General features: G+C 46.0%; 1 protein-coding gene across 1 annotated transcript in view; it reads right to left on the bottom strand.

The window, feature by feature from the left end:
• Positions 1-14,550: 14,550 nt before the first annotated feature.
• Positions 14,551-21,408, bottom strand: part of LOC122542336 (platelet-derived growth factor subunit B-like) — a 16,238-nt gene continuing 9,380 nt past the window's right edge. The window contains exons 3-7 of the mRNA XM_043680003.1: positions 19,566-19,655; positions 18,674-18,873; positions 17,818-17,944; positions 15,930-16,059; positions 14,551-15,702 (exon numbers count right to left, since the gene is read on the bottom strand). Coding sequence (XP_043535938.1) covers positions 15,950-16,059; positions 17,818-17,944; positions 18,674-18,873; positions 19,566-19,655 — 527 coding nt within the window. The 3' untranslated portion in view covers positions 14,551-15,702; positions 15,930-15,949. The remainder of the gene's footprint in view (positions 15,703-15,929; positions 16,060-17,817; positions 17,945-18,673; positions 18,874-19,565; positions 19,656-21,408) is intronic.

The raw sequence follows: 21,408 nt of genomic DNA, 5'->3' as shown, positions 1-21,408 counted from the left end.
GCACAAAGCCATGTTGACTATCCCTAATCAGTCCTTACCTTTCCAAATACATGTACATCCTGTCCCTCAGGATTCCCTCCAACAACTTGCCCACCAGCGGCGTCAGGCTCACTGGTCTAAAGTTCCCTGGCTTGTCCTCCTTAAACAGTGGCACCACGTTTACCAACCTCCAGTCTTCCGGCACCTCACTTGTGACTATCAATGATATAAATATCTCGACAAGGGCCCCAGTAATCACTTCTCTAGCTTCCCATAGAGTTCTAGCTTACACCTGACTAGGTTCAGGGGATTTATCCAGCCTTTATGTGTTTCAAGACATCCAGCACTTCCTCCTCTGTAATCTGAACATTTTGCAAGGTGTCACCATCTATTTCCTCCATATTCTTTTCCATAGTAAATACTGATGCAAAATGCTCGTTTAGTATCTCCCCCATTTTCTGCAGCTCCACACAAAGGCCGCAATTGTAAAGAATGGGCAGATAACTGGAGGACCACACAAGGGCCCTTGGGAAGGGGCTGATAGATTAGATAGAGGGTCGGGTAAAAGAGAAAAATCAGAGGGTGGAAAAAAGTGATTTTCAATCAGGGTTCAGTCTTTGAAGCTCAGCCATTGACAGCTGACGTGAATGATAATGTCTCTATGGTCACTGATGATACAAAGCTGAGAAGGAATATAAGCTGTGGGAAGGACACAAAGAGTTAAAAGATATATGGAGAGGTTCCATGAGTGGACAAGAAGGTGACAAGTGGACTATAATCAGACACACAGGAGAATTGAAGTGTGGAATGCAGGGAAATGTGGAGGTTATTCACTTCTGTGTAGTGAATATGCAGAAACACATATCCATGTGTATACTTACATACAAAACATAAATATACTGTACGTGCTGCAAAGTGTGTATTTGTATAGAATGATGAGAATAACGAAGTGGAAGCTGGTAGGATCTGAGTGATGTGGGCTACAGTGAGATTTGTGCCAGAACCGTGTGAGAAATCTGGCGAGGTCCCATCTCAACACTCACCGCACCTTGCTCCATTGCTTGTGCGTTTGCCAGACACTGAGGCAAGTTTCTCGCTGGCCACCAACGGGATGCCAATCAAGGGGGACTATTGCTCATTATTAACAGCCAGCCTTGTTCATACTCAGGATCCTTTCACCCTGGACGCTCCAAGCTAAACAGTGAGAACCAGTGATTTCAGCTGATTGCCGGCCATGAGGAGTCTCAATGTCACTCAGTGGCGAATACATCTCAGGGCACGCTGCAGGGACACAAACCACAGACTTTGGCGTTTGGCATCCCCTCCCAACTATTATGGCACCTCTGAAGGCACTGAGCTGGACTGCAGGGTCTACTGGCAAATGTAAAGGAACATTGTACCTGGCTCATGGATTGGACCAGGCTCCATCTCAGGGTTGATCACCTGCTCTCTTAACACCTCCTGAACACTGAGCATTCCAGCCTCTGCAAACAAGATTTACTGGCACTGGAGGGTTTGAGCTATAGGGAGAGGCTGGATAACCTGGCACCTTTTTCCCTAGAGCGTCGGAGACTGAGCAGTGACTTTATAGAGGCTTATAAAATCCTGAGGGGCATGGATAGGGTGAATAGCCAAGGACTTTTTTCCCAGGGTGGGGTAGGGCAGTCCAAAACTAGAGGGCATAGGTTTAAGATGAGAGGAGACAGATTGAAAAGGGACTTAAGGAGCAACTTCTTCATGCAGTGGGTGGTATGTGTATGGAATAAATAGTAGGTGCTGAGGAGAGTACAATTACAATGTTTAGATTAGATTAGATTACATTACAGTGTAGAAACAGGCCCTTCGGCCCAACAAGTCCACACCGACCCGCCGAAGCGAAACCCACCCATACCCCTACATTTACCCCTTACCTAACACTACGGGTAATTTGGCATGGCCAATTCACCTGACCCTGCACATCTTTTTGGACTGTGGGAGGAAACCGGAGCACCCGGAGGAAACCCACGCAGACACGGGGAGAACGTGCAAACTCCACACAGTCAGTCACCTGAGGAGGGAATTGAACCCGGGTCTCAGGCGCTGTGAGGCAGCAGTGCTAACCACTGTGCCACCGTGCCGCCCACTAAAGGCATTTGAACAGGTCCATGGTTAGGAAAGGTTTAGAGGGCTATGGGTCAAACACAGGCAAATGGGGCTAGTTCAGTTTAGGAAACCTGGCTGGCATCGCTGAGATGGGCCGAAGAGCCTGTTTCAGGACTGTATGACTCCATGATTCTATGTTGTGTCAGGCCTGTTAGCTCATTGGCAATTCAGCCAGGCAACCTGTGCTGCTGGGCCTGGGGCAGCAGTCGAGGGAATTGGGTATTGTCAGTCATGGGGGTCTGTACACATACTGCTCACAGTCCCGGGGTGAATGGGGGTCTGGGGTAGGATGCCTGCATTGCTCATTTGGAGGGTGGAGGGCTGGAGGGACAGTGGGGGAATCACTGTTTTCAGAGTGACAGTAAAAACAGTTGAGGAACGGTGGCAAATATTTAAGGTAATAGTTCAGAGTTCAAAACAAAAACATATCCCAGAGAGAAAGAAGGATTGTGGGAAAGGGGTGAACTAACCATGGTTAACCTAAAGGTAGCATCGAGTGGGGCAAAGATTACGAGTAAGCTAGATGTTTGGGGAAGTTTAAAAACTAACAAAACAAATTAAAATGGGGAGTGAATAAAGGGGTTTGTTGGCAGTGACTCCCTCCACGGCCTCCATTGGCCATCTCCTGGCCCGGCCTGGCCCAGTATGGCGGTCCCTTGGCCTGAAGTGTTGTTTTCTGGCCCCGAGGTGATTCCCCACCTCGCCAGCCTTGGACTGAGGCCGACTACAGGCTGGAGGCCAGGTGCCAGTGTGGACTGGGTCAGGGGACTGTTATTCTGAATGTTTTTTTTCCTGAAGAATTTGTACTACAGTGGGTCCTGCAGGAGCAGCACCAGGCATACCTGAAGATGAGGGGTCAACCTGATGAAGCTACCAAACAGGATGACCTGTGTGCCAAACAGCATCAGCAGTAAGTGATGGACAGGGGAGAAAGTAAGGACGGCAGATGCTGAAGAGTCAGAGCCCAAAAGTGTGGTGCTGGAAAAGCACAGCAGGTCAAGCAGCATCCGAAGAGCAGGAAAGCTGATGTTTCGGGCGTAAGCCCTTCATGAGATGCTGCCTGACCTACAGTGCTTTTCCAATGCCACCCTTTTCAACTCCAACAAGTGATAGACAGAGCTAAGCAATCACAACCAAGATCCAGGTCTAAGTTCTAGAGTTTTGCTACATCTAGTTGTGAATGGTGGTGGACATTTAAACAACTCATTGCAGGAGGAAGCTCCTCAAACATCCCCAACCTCAATGATGGAAGAGTCCAGCACATCAGTACAAAAGATAAGGCTGAGGCATTCACAGCACCGAGTGGATGATCCATCTCAGCCTCCTCCAGTGGTCCCCAGCATCACAGAGTCCAGCCTTAGCCAATTCGATTCACTCCACGTGTTATCAAGAAACAATTGGAGGCGCTGGATACTGCAAAGACTATGGTCCTTTAATACATTCTGGTAATAGTCCTAATAATCCTAGATTTAGAAACTGCCATGCCGTGAGCCAATATCTACCTGACAATGTGGAAAATTGCCCAGATATGTCCTGTGTGTAAAAAGCAGGACAAATCCAATCTGGCCAATTTCTGTTGTCTACTGTGAAGACATTTATTCAACTTCCCTGCCATTTCTGAGATCCCCCAGCCTCGTTCTCAAAGTGTCTATGTTCACTTTGGCTTCTTTCTTACTTTCTACATATTTTAGAGAAACTCTTGCTGTCCATTTTGGTATTACATGCAAGTTTATCCTCAAAGTTTATTCACTCCCCATTTTAATTTGTTTTGTTAGTTTTTAAACTTCCCCAAACCTCTAGCTTACTCGTAATCTTTGCCCCACTTGATGCTACCTTTAGGTTAACCATGGTTAGTTCACCCCTTTCCTACAATCCTTCTTTCTCTCTGGGATATGTTTGTTTTGAACTATGAAATATTACCTTAAATATTTGCCACCGTTCCTCAACTGTTTTTACTGATAAAACCCTTTCCCTGACTATAGACCAGTGAGCCTGATGTTGATGGAGGGCAAGTTGTTGGAGGGAATCCTGAGGGACAGGATGTACATGTATTTGGAAATGCAAGGACTGATTAGGCACATTTTTCCATTCTCTAAGGAGGGTGCTTCCCTGATTTTCTTGATTCCCATGGCCCTGATCATTCCCGCAAAAGGTAAAGGCTTTCCGTGAAAGATCTCTGCCAGGTGACCACTCAGCCTTCTGTGCTGAAGGACTGTCCCTGTCAACGCCACAGGAAACACAGCGGCCAATTTGCGCACAGGAAGCTCCCAAAACAGGAACCCGATCATCCCCGCATGATCTTACCTTGACGAACAGTAGCTGATGGATAAATGTGGGCCCCGGGGTCACCATGGAAACCACTCCTGCGCCTTTTGGAAATTTTTTGCCTGGGTTCCATTAAAACCTCCTGGGGATATAGAGTGGTCCTGGGCGACCATCCAAAAGAGAGAGACTGCTCTGTCAACAAGTTGTTCCCTCCAAAACACCACTCCGTGTCCCCACATCCGTATGCTCTCCACCCTCTCCCTCCCTCCCATTGCCATCCCCATCCCCATCCCCAGAGGTGAAAGCTCTTCCTGAGAGACAGCATGGGATGATGTAACATTGCTGCACACTCACTGTAAGGGGCTCTGCCTTTATACCTGCTTTGGTCATCAGTTGGGGAGAAAGTGAGGGCTGCAGATGCTGGAGATCAGAGCTGAAAATGTGTTGCTGGTAAAGCGCAACAGGTCAGGCAGCATCCAAGGAACAGGAGAATCGACGTTTTGGGCATGAGCCCTTCTTCAGGAATGAGCCCTGAAGAAGGGCTCATGCCCGAAACGTCGATTCTCCTGCTCCTTGGATGCTGCCTGACCTGCTGCACTTTTCCAGCAACACATTTTCAGCTTTGGTCATCAGTTGCCTTGCCACTCAGAGTGACTTTCCCAGTGTGTCGCAGGTAGATAGGATAGTGAAGAAGGTGTTTGGTATGCTTTCCTTTATTGGTCAGAGTATTGAGTACAGGGATTGGGAGGTCATGTTGCGGCTGTACAGGACATTGGTTAGGCCACTGTTGGAATATTGCGTGCAATTCTGGTCTCCTTCCTATCAAATAGATGTTGTGAAACTTGAAAGGGTTCAGAAAAGATTTACAAGGCTGCTGCCAGGGTTGGAGGATTTGAGCTATAGGGAGAGGCTGAACAGGCTGGGGCTGTTTTCCCTGGATGGGTCGGAGGCTGAGGGGTGACCTTATAGAGGTTTACAAAATTATGAGGAGCATAGATAGGGTAAATGGGCAAAGTCTTTTCCCTGGGGGTGGGGAAGTCCAGAACTAGAGGGGATAGATTTAGGATGAGAGGGGAAAGATATAAAAGAGATCTATGGGGCAACATTTTCACACAGAGGGTGGTACGTGTATGGAATGAGCTGCCAGAGGAAGTGGTGGAGGCTGGTACAATTGCAACATTTAAAAGGCATCTGGATGGGTATATGAATAGGAAGGGTTTGGAGGGATATGGGCCGAGTGCTGGCAGGTGGGACCAGATTGGGTTGGGATATCTGGTCAGCATGGTCTATTTCCATGCTGTACATCTCTATGACTTTATGACTCTAAACTATTAGCTCTGCCCTCATCCCCTTCTAATTATCTTTATGTAAGCTTAGTATAGTTGTTCTAGACCCGAGTTCCTCCCTCTCAAACTGAATGTTAAATTATATCATGTTATAAACACTGTCTCCAAGGGTATCTTTTACTCTGACATCATTTATTACATGTGCCTTATTACACATCATCAACTCCAAAATAATTGTTTCTTGGTTGAATCCACAATAAATTGTCCTAAATACACTCTATGAATTCTTCCTTGTGCCTACCATTGTCAATGTGACTTTGTCAATCTAATGAAGATTAAAGTCACTCATGATTAATGGATTGCCCATTTTACATGCTCTCCTTATCTCTTGATTTATTCTCTGCCCTACCCTGTAGTTACTGTGAGGGAGCCTATAGATTACTCCCACAATGCCTTCTTCCCTTTTTCATTTCTTACCTCCACCCATAAGGATTCTATACCATTTGATCAAGTTCATTTCTTGCTATTGTACTTACTCCATCTCATACCAACAAAGCCCTCCTGCCTTCCTTTTGAAAATGCATGTAGCCCTGAAGATGTAGTTCCCAACTTTGATCTCTGTGTAATCATATCTCTGTCACAGTGATAAGATCAAACCCATTAACCTCCATTTATTTCATTTATTTTGCTGTAATTACTTCATGCAAGTAAAGAGCCATTAAGTTTGCTTTTTTTCCCCCATTTTCTCCCACTTTTGCACATATTTACTGCTGTTTTGCTGTATTTGTACACTCTGAGCCTTCCTACCCCTTGCTGGGTATGGTTATATAAATAGCTGCCCTGTAATGTTGCCATATCCTCTTACTTCGTAAGTCTACATTCACCCTCTCCCAAACCCCACCTCCCTCTAATTAATCAGAAGTCCTCTCTGCAGCCCTAGTTATTTGATTCACCAGGACAGTGAAAGTGAAGCCTGCCCCACCAGGACATCTCCCTTCTGCTGCAGTACTGGTGCTAGTCCATAACAAGCTGAAACCCATTCCTCCCACACCGATCTCTGAACCATGTCTTTAACTCCTTTCCTTTATTTATCCAATGCCAATTTACCCATGGCTCAGGTAGCAATTGCGATTATTTACCTTAGAGGTTCTGCTTTTCAGTTTGGCTCCTAACTGTTCAAAATGTTTCAGCAGAAACTCCTTCCTCACCCTAAACACTGTGCCGATAGTAGTCATGATTTGGAGATGCTGGTGTTGGACTGGGGTGTACAAAGTTAAAAATCACACAACACCACGTTATAGTTCAACAGGTTTAATTGGAAGCACACTAGCTTTCGGAGTGTTGTGCGATTTTTAACTTTAAACACTGTGCTATTGCATCTATTACAATAATTTCTAACATTTCCCCAATAACAGATGTCAAGCTAATTAGTCTTTAGTTATCCTTGTCTCCTTCCCTTTTTGAAAAAAGGATGTTACTTTGGCAGTTTTCCAATCCTCTGGCACTCTTCCAGAATCTAAGGATTCTTGGCAGATTACCGCAAATATATTCACTATCTCCGAAACTACTTTCTGTAATATCCTCGGATGACTCCCATCAGGTCCAGGAGACTTATCGACCTTTAGCCCCACCAGTTCCCTAAATACTTATTTCTCCAGTAATAGCTATTGTATTTCTTGTCTCGCCCACTTTTGATCCACGACTATTAATTTTTTGGAATGACATCAGTATCTTCTACTGCGAAGATTGATGCAAAGTATTTATTTAACTTCTCCACCATTTCCTGGTTCGTTATGATTAATTCACCCCAGCCTCATTCTCTATGTCTCTTTTGGCCTCTCTCTTCCTTTTGATATATTTATAGAAGCTCTTCCCGTCTGTCTTGATATTACTTGCAAGTTTACCCTAAAGGGTCATCTCTAAAGGGTCATGTTTTTGTTGATTTTTTAAAAAATTTCCCAGTCCTGTAGCTTATGACTAATGTTTACACAACGGCGTCAATTTTTCTTTCAATTTGAAGCTATTTCCACTGCTTGGGAATTCTAGAACTGGGGGGTGGGGGGGGGGGGGGGGAGCATAGTCTAAAAATTAGGATCAGACTATTCAGGAGAGATGTTAGGAAGCATTTTACACACAAAGAATGGTAGAAGCTTGGAACTTTCTTCTACAATTGGTAGTTGATGCTAGATCAATTGTTCAATCTGAGATTTTTTTAAATTAAAGAAATATATTAAGGGAAATGGGCCAAAGGCAGGTATTTGGAGTTAGGCCACAAATCAGCCATGATCCCATTGAATGATGTAATAGGCTGGAGGTGCTGAATGGACCTTACCTATACCTATGCTTCTATCCTTAACTTCCATGGGTGGCTGATCTCTTTTCCAGAATCCGTCTTTCTCACTGGGAATATATATTTTTGTTATGAGCCATTCAACTTGCTGAAATCTACATAGGCTGCATTAAACACATTACCTTCATTGATATTCCTGGTTACCTCCTCAAAACATTCAAACAAATATGTCAAAAATGACCTTCCCTTAACAAATCCGTGCCGACTGTCTCTGGTTAAGCTATATCTCTCCAAGTGCAGATAGGGTTAGGGTTCTTTCCTGGTAAAAACAATGACTGCAGATGCTGGAAACCAGATTCTGGATTAGTGGTATGACAATAAAGCTTTATTCCTGATGAAGGGCTTTTGCCCGAAACGTCGATTTCGCTGCTCCTTGGATGCTGCCTGAACTGCTGTGCTCTTCCAGCACCACTAATCCAGAATTAGGGTTCTTTCCTGTAGAATTCTTTCTCATAGCTACTCCACCACTGCAAGTTAGACTGATTGGCCTGTAATTTTCTAGTCTGCCTCTTCCTTTCTTTTTAAACAGTGGGATAACGATAGCATTGTCCTCTAATCTTCTGGCACCTCACCTGTGGCCAGAGAAGATTTGAAAATTACTCCTAATTACAGCTACTAAGGCCCCTAATATCTCCTTCATTGCCTCTCTCTGCAGCCTCAGCTCCATCTCATCCAGACCTGTATATTTATCCACTTATAAAGCTGCTAAACCTCCTCTCCATCTAAATTGCTCCTAATATTTCATAGTCCCACACCCCGATGTCGATACCCTTGTCATCCTTTTCCATTGTGAAAACTGACTATTCACTGAGGACTGTGCCCACACACAGATTATCTCTGCGCTCCCTACTCTTCCCCTAATTATTCTCTTGCTCTTAATAGATTTGAAAAACCCCTTTGGGTTTTCTTTTACACTCTCTTTCCTTCCCTAATTTCCCTTATAAATTCCCCCCTCCCCACACGTTTCATATTTCGAGGACTTGATCATACTTCGCCCTTGGTAATTGCCATACGTTTTGGGTTTTTTTTTCCCTTTTAACAATATCCCTTGATATCCAGGCTTCTCTGGTCTTGAGCTCACCCTTTGCCTTTTCGGGAACAGACTTGGTTTGTACTCTCACTATTTTTCTTTAGTGCTATCTGTCTATCACTGCTCTAAGGTAGCTACTCTCAGTGCAAATTGGACCAATTTATGTCTTGTCACAGTAAAATTAGCCTTTCTCCAATTTGTTCCTGGCCCATCCTTATCCTTTTCCACAGTTGTCGTAATGCTTCCCTACTGATATGCCTGGGCTCATTTCTGAATTACAGGTCCAAAACTGCCTGTTTCCTTGTTGGGCTTTCTCACATCAAGTCAGCGTGTGGCCTCAAGGAGACAGAGCAGAACCGTAGTCAATGGGAATCAGAGGGGAAAATTTCTGTTGTTTGGAGCCACATGCACAAGGAAAGTGGGTTGTGGTTGTTGGAGGTCAGTCATCTCAGCTCCAGAATATCTCTGTAGGAGTTCCTCAAGCCCAACCATCTTCAGCTGCTTCATCAATGACCTTCCCTCCACCAATAAGGTCACCAACAAGAATGTTTATCGATGATTGACTGCTTAGTATCTGGTGCTGGGCATTGCACAATGTCCTAATACAGCAAGAGCTGGATGATATCCAGGCTCAGACTGACAACTGGCAAGACAAATGCCAGTCAAAGACCATCTCCAGAAAGAGAGAATTCAACCACTGAATCCTCCACTTATCAACATCATGGGGACTTACGATTGATGAGAAACTCAACCGGACTTGTTATTTAAATGATTGTGTGATTTTTAAACTTTGTCCACCCCAACACCAGGTTATAGTCCAACAGGGTTTATTTTAAAGCATCCCAAAGTTTGTACTTTCAAATAAACCTGGCAATTTCATTTTGTGAACATAGCGGCTACAACAGCAGGTCAGAAACAAGGAATGCTGTGGTGAGTAACTCACCTCCTGACTCTCCAAAGCCTGTCCACCACCTACAAGGCACAAGTTTGGAGAGTGAGGGAATATTCTCCATTTGCCCGGATGACAGCAGTCCCACCAATAAAAGAAACTTGATAGCATTCAGGACAAAGCAGCCCGCTTGATTGGCACCACACCCACAAACACCCACTCGCTCCATCACCGACAACCAGCTGTTAGTACAATTGTAGGCAGTGCACATTGCTCTGTGCTAAATCACTAGGTTCCTCTGATAGTACCTTCCAAACCTGTGATATCTACTATCAGGAAGGACAAGGGCAGTCGATATGGGGGAACACTACCTCCTGCAAATTTCCTTCCAAGCCACTGACCATCCTGACTTGGAAATATATTGGCTGCTCCTTTACGGTCGCTGTGTCCAAACCCTGGAATTCTCTCCCTAACAGCAGTGTGGGTCAACCCAGCATACAGACTCACCACCACCTCAAGAGCCGCTAGGGATGGGTAGTAAATGCAACATGAAGTAAACAAGAAATAAATCAACTGGCTCACAGATGTCATGACGTCTCTGCAGCAGGCTGGATTTAAACCTGGGTCTCGTAGCCCAGAGATGGGGACACTACCATCACAACACAGGGGGCCCCTCCGCCCAACCCATTCCTGCATACCCTCTTCTATTAACAGTGATTTTGAGCCATTTACCCACAGCGGCCAACCACAGCGCTTCATGCTGGCTCCTTAGTGACAAATCGAGGTTTCATGTCACTCCACTGCTTTGTGTTTTGTTTCAGGTCTGAGCGATCGTGCAGTGACCTGTCTGATATTGTAACACTGATCTGTTAAAACTGGCAAGGAAACAAACCAAGTACTTTGATATATGCTGCGCCTGTTCCCATTCTCATGTTTTTAAGTTCTGGCCCAGAATTAACCCTTAATTCACAAAGTTTAAAGTCACGCAACACCAGGTTATAGTCCAACAGGTTTATTTGGAAGCACTAACTTTCAGAGCGCTGCTCCTTCATCAGATGGCTAGTGGGGCAGGATCAAAGGACACAGAATGTACAGTAAAAGATCAAAGTATTACGTAACTGGTAACAATAAAGTTGAACAAACCTAGACAGTTTGTTCAATATATTGGATCAGTTGCATGCCACTGTGATCTTTTACTATACATTCTGTGTCCTATGACCCTGCCCCACTAGCAATCTGATGAAGGAGCAGCGCTCTAAAAGTTAGTGCTTCCAAACAAACCTGTTGGACTATAACCTGGTGTTGCGTGACTTTAAACTTTGTGCATCCCAGTCCAACACCAGCACCTCCTCAACATTAATTCACAATGGGAGCCCTCAGCTGACGTCACAATTAAAAGTTGTCTTTGGCATTCGAACAGTTAAAGTTGGACCTGTCATCTCAAAGAATGTTCCTGTAGTGACAGAGGTTCCCAGGGTACAAACACTCGACATTGGTGTAACACCTTTGGTATGATGTGGATTCCAAGAATGCTGCGCTTGAGAGCAGCTCCTTCACATGCAAAGAACTGAGGGGAGCAGACATTCATGAGAGAGAGAGAGCGAGAGCGAGAGAGAGAGAGCGCGCACACACAAATAGAGAGACAGACAGACAGACAGAGGGAGAGAACAAACTCTTTCAAGGGTCAGTCCCTCAGGGAAGACATATGCTGTGGATTGGAGTGGAGGGTAAAATAGACTCTTGTAGCTAAGAGTTGAAACTTTATTGCTGGAACAGCACAGCAGGTCAGGCAGCATCCAGGGAACAGGAGATTCGACGTTTCGGGCACAGGCCCTTCTTCAGGCCCTTCCTGAAGAAGGGCCTGTGCCCGAAACGTCGAATCTCCTGTTCCCTGGATGCTGCCTGACCTGCTGTGCTGTTCCAGCAATAAAGTTTCAACTTTGATCTCCAGCATCTGCAGACCTCACTTTCTCCTCTTGTAGCTAAGAAACTAGAGCAACTGGAGGCCATTCTGTCCAACAAGATTGTTCTGCTATTCAAGACACTCATCGCTGACCTTCAACCTCAACTTGCCTTTGCTGCCTGTGCCTCAGATTACTGACTGAGCGATCCAACGTCTGTCACCCCTCAACTTGAAATATATTCAACAATGGGTCAGCCATTACACTCCGACAGAGAATTACAAATTTTTAACTTTGCCAAAATGCTTTCAATGAAGACGTTTCTCTTCATCTCTGTCCAAAACAGTTAGCCCTCCCCCAATCAGGAGGCTATGTCCCCATGTCCCAGATTCACCTTAACCAGAGTAAAACAGCCAGCGTCAACCCTGCCAAAGCCCCTTCGGAATATGGTTTATATCAATGAACCCGGGACATCAAACATTCCCAGGTGAGGTACAGCACAGGGTTAGAGACGGAGTAAAACATTCTCTACAATGTCCCCAAGTACACTCAGAAGATGTAGAGCATGGAGTTAGATAGAACAAAGATCTCTCTATTCCTTTAACATGAAAGAAAACATCCCTGGACTCTGTCTCCATCAAACACTCCGAGGACAGGTTTAGACAGAGAAAAGCTCTCTGTGCTTGAGCTACACTTGGCATGTTGCAGTTGTACCTGCTCTCGGCACAGTGAGGTTTGTTATATTGTTATTCAGAAATGCTCTTATAAAAGGAAGATGCTCTTCTCATCACCAATGGCATTTTTCATCTACTAACAACCACCAGTAACTCCATGTTTTCCAGTTGCCTGTTAAGGACAATATAGACCATTAAAAAACTAAATCAAAATGGAGCAATGGAGTGGAATGAGGTGGTATTGAAGTTACCAAATTAGCAGCAGTGTTCTCTGCTGGATTAATTCAGGCTGGCTAATGGGGTAACTCAGAATGAAGTCAAGAAACCCCATACGACCAGGTGATAGAATCATGCAACATAGAAACAGACCCTACAGTCTAACCAGTCCACTCCCACCAGGTTTCCCAAACTAAACTAATCCCATTTGCCTCGGTTTAACCCATGTCCCTCGAAACCTTTCCTATCCATGTACCTGCCCAAATGTGTTTTAAGGGTCGTAATTATAGCTGCATCTACCACTTCCTCTGGCAACTTTTTCCATACACAAACCACCCAGTGTGTGTGAAAATGTTGCCCCTCAGTTGCCTTGTAAATCTTTCCCATCTCATCTTAAACCTATGCCCTCTAGTTTTGGCATTCCTTCCCCCTTCACCTTATCTATGCCTCTCATGAATTTATAAACCTTTATAAAAAGGTCAGCCCTCAGCCTCCTATGCTCCACACACAAAATCCCAGCCTATCCTTAATAGTCAAACTGCCAAGTCCCAGTAACACCTTCATAAATATTTTTCCTGTGCCCTTTCCAATTTAGTAACATCCTTCCTATAGCAGGGCGACTAGAACTGTGTGCAGTATTGCAAAAGTGGCCTCACCAACATCCTGTATAGCTGCAACATGACATCCCAACTCCTGTACTCAGTGCACTGACCAAAGAAGGTAAGTGTACCAAACACCGTCTTCACCTCCTCTCCCTGTGGAATGTTCAACAACCTAAAGGCCTCTGTCTGACAATACTCCCCAGGGCCCTACCGTTAACTGTATAAGTGCTGCATTTATTTCAATTAAACTCCATCTGCCAATCCTTGGACTATTGGCCCAGCTAATTAAGATTCCACTGTACTCTTAGATAACCTTCACTGTCCACTATACCACCAAATTTGGTGTCATCCACAAATTACTAACCATGCTTCCTATATTCCCATCCAAATTGTTTATGTAAATGATGGACAACTGTGGATCCAGCCCCAATCTCCCAGAAAATTGAGCATCCAGTCCTGTCCTTCCCTCAACCATGTTTCTGTAATTGTTCTAATATCTTCTTGCTATGTTCCCACCCATGCCGTAAGTTCAATCTGCCTAACCTGTAAGGCCTCAGACATTGAAATAAATTCAGATTAATTCATTAGTCATCCCTCATCCCCTGCTGTGTTGTTGCCTACCTTGTCTATTTAACGTGCTGTCTAACTTTGAACCATCCTTCACCCCCTGTTATCTCACTACTGCTTAGAAATCACCTCCACCCCACTGCCAGACTAGTTTAAAGCCTCCCAAGTAGCTCTGGCCAATCTCTGTGAGGACATTGATCCCCCTCCATCCATCTTGTACAGGTCACGTCTACCCCAAAAGGGGAGGTCACAATGATCCAAAAATCTGAATCCTTGCCCACACTGCCAGCTCCTCAACCACTCGCTCATCTGCTCTATCCTCTTGTAGGTCAGCAGCAAATTGGAGAGCTTCCTGCCCTTGTCAGTCAAGACTGAATCAAGAATTCCGTGGCATCTGTTAGGAGTGTCAGGTTGCTACTTGATCAAGAAGATAGAGCATAGACTCTGCATCAAGATGAATGTTGGTGCAATGGTCCTCAAAAACTTCAGTCAGTCAGTCAGAGCCTAAGGCAATCCAGAGCAGCTCAGGATAATTAACTGACTGTCTCCAAATTATTCAGTTCACATTCCCAGTCCATGTTCTAGTTGGAATGTGTGACTCAGTGAAACAGATTCAACATGTTCCTTTGCACTTGGGTCTACACAGGGATCACAAAAAGCCATTTATTGTGTTTCATATAAATCTTTACAACTTTAAATATATAAATAATTAGTCATAATATTTATCCTGAAAAAAAAAGAGATTCCATTCCAGTGTATAATACAGGTGAGCTGCTGAGGAGAATTCCCCGCTGTTTACAGCCTCTAGCAGAATAACGTCACCCACACCAGCCCCTGCACAGAGCAATCCATTTGCTGTTTCCTGCCCCCTCCTCTGTTCTGTGTTCCGGTACCTTTGCCCCTCGCTGGACAGTGCTGCTGCAGTTAGATCCACAGTTGGGGTTTGATCACAGTCCTGGCTCTGAACCAAATCGAGGCCGATCCCTTGCCTCAGGCAAGTGTAAACAAGTAGCAAGGACCAGGCGTGCCGTCAGCTCAACTATGCAGCATGCTTCGATCCCAGGAGCAGGAGGGGCCGGGTCTCCCTGAGCAAGCGAGTGACTGAGCGAGCATGGGGCTTCTGTGGCCATGCCTCAGGCCACTTCTTTCAGCTCCAGCTTAGTTAACTGTTGCACAAGCCAAATCTGCAGGGACACAAAGTCACAGCTTTCACAGACCAGCATTGAACCCTGATCTGGCCTGGTTTCCAATCCTGGGCCTGGGGTCTGCACGAATCCTGAAGGAGGTTAGGAACCAGGCAGGCACCGTGCAGTTAGCATCCTTGGCTGGGAGGAGGGTGGAAGTGGGTATTGAACATCAGCACCTGGGGGGTCTGTAGGTACCCCTGTAAAATGCCACTCAAAACGGGCAGAACCAGCTGGTGACCTGGCTTCCCCTCACGCTGTTCACTCCGATCACAGTAACCAACATTAAATACACAGAAAATATATTTTAAAATAAGCAAAATATACAGTGCAAGCAGCCTGGGTCTCCATGCAGAATCAACCACTCTCTGTCCATTTCTCACCCCAACAGAGGCATGAAGCTAAAAATCCAGTCGTCATTAGCATGGTGTCCGTATTAAGAATCAGCTTCAGTCTTTAGTGCAGATTTGTCTCTGGTTTGCAGGAGTTTGCCATGAAGATGTTAAAATCCAGTCGATCACAGTTGGAGTGATTGTGAGCAGCTGCCCTGACAGATAGAGCCCACTGACCGACTGCGATTTCAATTGGATTCTCCGTGGGATCCGAGTGTAGGACACCTGCAAATTCAGACAGGACAACGTGAATGTGACAGACAGGAGGACGGCACACCCAGCACAGGGCCAGGCCTGGAGGGTCACTGACCTACTCACAGAGCCTTTAGTGTTCATAACGCACGGCCCACCAGATCCGACCATCCTCTCGGGATACATAGCCCTCTCCCCCACCCCTTCCCCTACTCAATTGGGAACCTCTCAGCTGAGCGGAGAGCCAGAGGGCTCTTTACCGGAATCATGTTGCCTGCCCCTATCTCGGGGGGAGTCCCTTGCCATCGCTGATGTGCTTGAATTTCCGATACTTGCGCTTCCTGTGTCCTCGAGGCTGGATCACAGTGGGAGCTGCACTCGCCAGAGATCCTGGGGGGAAAAAGTCAGTCAGTCAGTCAGTCAGCCAGCCAGCCAGCCAATCAGCCTCCAGGGCTTCACAGAACCAGAGAGCAGGAGTAGGCCACTCACTCCAATCATGGTTGATCATCCAACTCATTGTTCCTGTTCCTCTACATTTCTTTTAATCCCTTTGACCCCAGGTGTTATGATCAGCTCTTTAAAATCATTCAATGTTTTGGCCTCAGCTGCTTTCTGTGGTAGGAAGACTGCTTTCTGGGTGAGGAAGTTTCTCACCGCCGTCCTAAGTGGTTTACCTCAAGTTCCGACCATGATCCCTGGTTCTGGATTTTCCCACTATCAGGACATCCTTCCTGCCTTTACCCTGTCTACTCCTGTTAGAATGAGGGGTTTCTCAAAGAAACTGAAATTCTAACTCCAATGAGTATAGGCCTAATTGACTTAACCTCTTCTCATATGTCAGTCCTGCCATCCCCAGGAATCAGGTGATTCTCCTGCTCCTCGGATGCTGCCTGACCTGCTGTGCTTTTCCAGCAACGCTCTAATCCATCCCCAGGAACCATCTGGTAAAGCTTTGCTGTACTCCCTCCAGAGCTAGAGCACTCATCCTCAGTTAAGGTGACCAAAAAAACTGCACACAACACTCCAGGTGCAGTCTCACTGAGGCCCTGCTCCTGTACTCACTATGAAGGCCAACAGCCCATTTGCCTTCTTCATCGCTGTTAGACCAGCAATGCTTACTTAGAGCGACTGGTGTCATCACACATTCCCCTCTCTCTATTAACACCCAGACAGTAATCTACCATCCTCTGTTTGCTCCTAAAATGAAGAACCTCACATTTATCCACATTATACTGCATCAGCCATGGATTTGTCCACTCACTCAGTCTGTCCAGATCCCACCTGAACCATCTCGGCACCCTCCCCACCCAGCTTTGCGTCATCTGCAAATTTGGAGGTTTTACATTTACATCCCTCATCTAAATCATTAACATATCCATCAGCCTGGATCTCGGCTACTCTGAGCTTCTAGTTAGCAGCAATGTTCCTGCTCTTGGTCACTATCTGGGCTCCTCAGCGTAGTGTGTTGGCTCTCTTAATTACAGTGCTCTCTCCATCACAACCTTCACTGCTCAGGCTCCCTCACACTAATAAGGAACATGTTGGTGAGGGCAGTAACAGAGCAGATCAAAGGGTTCCAATTGATATTGGCACTATATGGAAAACATGAAAGCAGTGACAACACTTGGAAGCAGTATTAATGAGAACAGGATATTACTACATAACACTCAGCAACACCCAAGATCCACCCAGAACCCAAAATAGTCCTCAAGACTCACCCAGCATCCAACATATTACTCAGAAGCCACCCCCAGCACCCAACACTCTCCCAGCACCCACCTAGTACCAAACGTACCACCCAAGACCACCCAGCATACCACTCAGAATCCAATATACTACTCAGACCTACTTAGCACCCAAGTGCCACTAAGACCCATCGAGTACTCTACATTACTGAGAATCCGCCCAGCACCCAACATACCACCTCAGGACCCACACTGCACCCACCCAGCACCCAAAATACCCCCCCAGCATCCAACATACCCCAGGACCCACCCAGCACCCAACATACCCCCCAGGACCACACCAACACCCACCCAACATATCCCCCCAGCATCCACCCAACATACCCCCCCAGGACCCACCCAGCACCTGTTCTAGTTGGTCACTCCCATTTGTTTGCCTTGGGTCTGACGTGTGGACACTCACCCTGTCTCTCCCGCGAAGCCGTGTTTTCAGCAGTGGTTACACACTTGCACTCGACGTGGTCTAACAACACAATCACTGCATTCTTGTTTTTACAGTGTCGGTGGGGGCATATTCTCCTCGTTACCACCTGAGAAAGAGACCGTTCAGTTAGTGCAAACCATCATCAATAAAAATAACAGCCCAGAAAGACAGAGCCTTCAGTCAGTCACAGTTTGCTGTTTGCGTTTAGCACGAGGGGGCATTGCCATCAGGCGATGGGACTGCACAGTGAGGTAGTTTACTGTTGCCTCCAGACTCCAATGGGATGCTGCACTTTTTCCAGAATTTTCCACCAACCCAAAGTCCTCAATGGTACCAGGGTGGTGGTAGGGGGGTTGGGTAAGCCAGACCACCCCGCAAGCAGGCTCCACAGCTCCCGCACTGTCCCTGCTCTCAGCACTGAAGATTCTAGAAGCCTCTCTTCCTGAGTTGGGGTCCCAAACATTGAAGAGTCAAGTGTGGAACGTTTCCCTGTAGGATTTGTTGTGGAAGCTTGCAAGGGATTGTCCCGCAGTATCTTTGACTTAAGCAGAGACTGAATGAGGGGGTCAAATCCTTCCCTCCATCACCCAGACCATCACTAATCCTGCAGGTTAGACAGAGCAAGCCCAACCCTATCGCAGACCAGTAAAACCCCGACTTCCCTTTGACAGCCTCCTTCCAAGATTCCCTATACAACCCCCACCTTCTCTGCAATACCTTCCTGTACCCCGCTTCTCGCACTTGCTCCCATAGTCCCAAAGCCACCACAGACCCTCATATGCTGGCACTATCTGAACCCCCCACCCCCAGTGATGCCATACGTCCTGCTCCTCACCTTGACGTGTCGCTCTTGTACCTTGGTTGCCTGGCACTTGTAGTTCCTGGTGTTGCAGCAACCAGAGCATCGCTGCACCTCCACGCAGGATGGCCACACAACAAAATTGGCGCTGGTGTGATCCACCATGCTCCGGGTGATTTCGATGACCGTGGGCCTCACCTTACACTTGGCGGGCTTGGCAAGTTCCACCACCGGCTCTGGAAGAGATCAGCAAAGCAGCTCACCACAACAACCCTGGCAAATAGAGAGAACTCCGAAAGCTCTCACCGAGTCAGGCCAGAGCTCCATCAGTCAGGGTTAGCATAATCCCTCCAATATCCCCAAAGACAAAGGGCAGACTGGGAGACAGGAATTAGCAGTGCTGCAGGCACGGCCCGCAATGGACAAGTGACAGGACAGAGGAATGAAAGGCAGAGTCAGAAGTGCAGCAGTTTGATGTAGGGACTCCAGATGGGTAGGAGCAATCCCTCCCTAAAGTATTGCTTTAAAAACCTTCCTCTTACCTCTGAATTTACCCAGTGTGCCCCAGGGAGTGAGCTAACGCTCTCTTCACACAGGCACACTCTCCTCTCTGATTCCACCCTCTCCCAAAGAGAGGCCTGGACAAAAGCCTCCAACATCAATTCTGGCAAGAGTTTACAAACCTTCCACCCCTTCAGCCCAGAAATCACAACTAAACACCCTCATTGCTGGCGATCCCGATGAGTTGCCAAGACAGACATCCAACGCCCTCCTCCCGAGGCACTCAGAAATGTGACCAATGGCTACAGCAGGAAAAACAAGTGTACTTAGACACGGGCACCCCGTCTCGATCTGTTTCGCAAACGTACCCCCCCCCCCGCCAACCAGACATCAGCAGAAACTCATTCCTCCCAGAAAAGGCTCTCACCTGGGCTCTGTGTCACTTGGACAGTTTGCCAATGGCCTTTTCCAACCACAGACACCGAGTAAAGCTTCTCCGAATCCTTGGCATCTGCACCTGAAATCAGACCCATCGCTGCTCATTATTTTGGCCCACCTCCAATCTCCATTCTACATTCACAGACTGGTTTTTGGAAACAACTGACAGCTGGAGACTGATATCACGCATTTGCGACGTGCACTTTTGAAATAAACTGAAGAAAAAAAGAAGTCACATTTAAAAAGAATGCATTTATTTAAAAAGTGCCATTTCAAAACCACCAAATGGTGGGATTCAGTTGACACTGAGAAATATTGAGAGAATAGGAAACTATTCATGAACTTCAAATTAAACTTCAGTTGCCAATTGCATACCAACGTGGATACGTGAGAGGATGTGTAAAAACAAAAGTCGTCGTATCCTCAAACAAAAGCAAAATACTGTAGATGATGACAATCTGAAAGAAAACCAAATTGCTGGAGAATCCCAACAGGTCTGGCAGGAGAAGTAGAGCCAATGCTGATATGACTCTCCTTAGTCCTTGGAAAATGTGCTTGGTCATACAGAAATCTACCTACAAAATCAATACAAGTACTGACGCATTTAATAACAGAACTTGGATCAGGCCAACACAATGCACAATTCAGACCTCCAGATTATATAAAAGGTTGGAAGCACGGGAACAGATGGATTGAAATGACATCAGAACAGAGAGGTTAAAGCTATCAGGAAAGATTTTAAACGGACACATAATCAGATGGAGGTTTTAAAGATCATGAAAGGATTTGATAGAGTAGATGTCATGAAGATGTTTCGACTTGTCGTGGCGACTAAACGCTGTCAGTAGTAGATAGCCGCTGATAAATCTAACTGCAAATTGGGAAGAAACACATTTGCCCAGAGAGAGTGAGGAAACAGTGGAACTCGTTTCCATAAGGAGATATGTCAAGGGGATGCTGGAAAAACACAACAGCAAAAGGAATAATAGGAGATGGTGACAGTGAGAGATGAATGGATGGGAGGAGCTCATCTGAGACAAAGATCAACACAGAGCAGTTGGACTGAAATTGGTTTTGGTGCTGGAAATATTTTGGAATTAAAGTAATACCATGTCCAATTAGTTTCTATTGAGTACAATGTATCAATATCTTATGACTTCCAATATGTCTAATGATAAGAAAGTTAGCATTAAGGCACTTTACCTGAATGCTCGTAGCATTCGTAACAAAGCAGATGAACTAATGACACAGATCATCGTGAATGATTATGATGTGGTAGGCATCACAGAGACGTGGTTACAGGGGGGTCAGGGGGGTCAGAACAAAATTAAATCTATGGCACTGAATGACATAGGGTCGGATGATGTGGAGTCTTTGTGGGTGGAATTGAGGAACCACAAAGGCAAAAAAATCATAATGGGAGTTATGTACAGACCTCCTAACAGTGGTCAGGACCAGGGGCTCAACATGTACTGGGAAATAGAGAAGGCATGTCAGAAAGGCAAGGTCACAGTGATCATGGGAGACTTCAATATGCAGGTGGACTGGGTAAATAATGTTGCCAGTGGATCCAAAGAAAGGGAATTCATGGAATGCTTACAGGATGGCTTTTTGGAACAGCTTGTCATGGAGCCCACAAGGGAGCAGGCTATTCTGGACCCAGTGCTATGTAATGAACCAGACTTTATAAAAAATCTTAAAGTAAGAGAACACTTAGGAAGCAGCGATCATAATATGGTAGAGTTCAGTCTGCAATTTGAAAGAGAGAAGGCAAAATCGGATGTAAGGGTGTTACAGTTAAATAAAGGTAATTATGAGGGCACGAGAGAGGA

Source organism: Chiloscyllium plagiosum, chromosome 39 (genome assembly GCF_004010195.1).
Source record: "Chiloscyllium plagiosum isolate BGI_BamShark_2017 chromosome 39, ASM401019v2, whole genome shotgun sequence".
NCBI classification, from domain to species: Eukaryota; Metazoa; Chordata; class Chondrichthyes; order Orectolobiformes; family Hemiscylliidae; genus Chiloscyllium; species Chiloscyllium plagiosum.
Note: the sequence above shows the minus strand (reverse complement) of the source record. Positions and strands in the feature narration are given on the sequence as shown.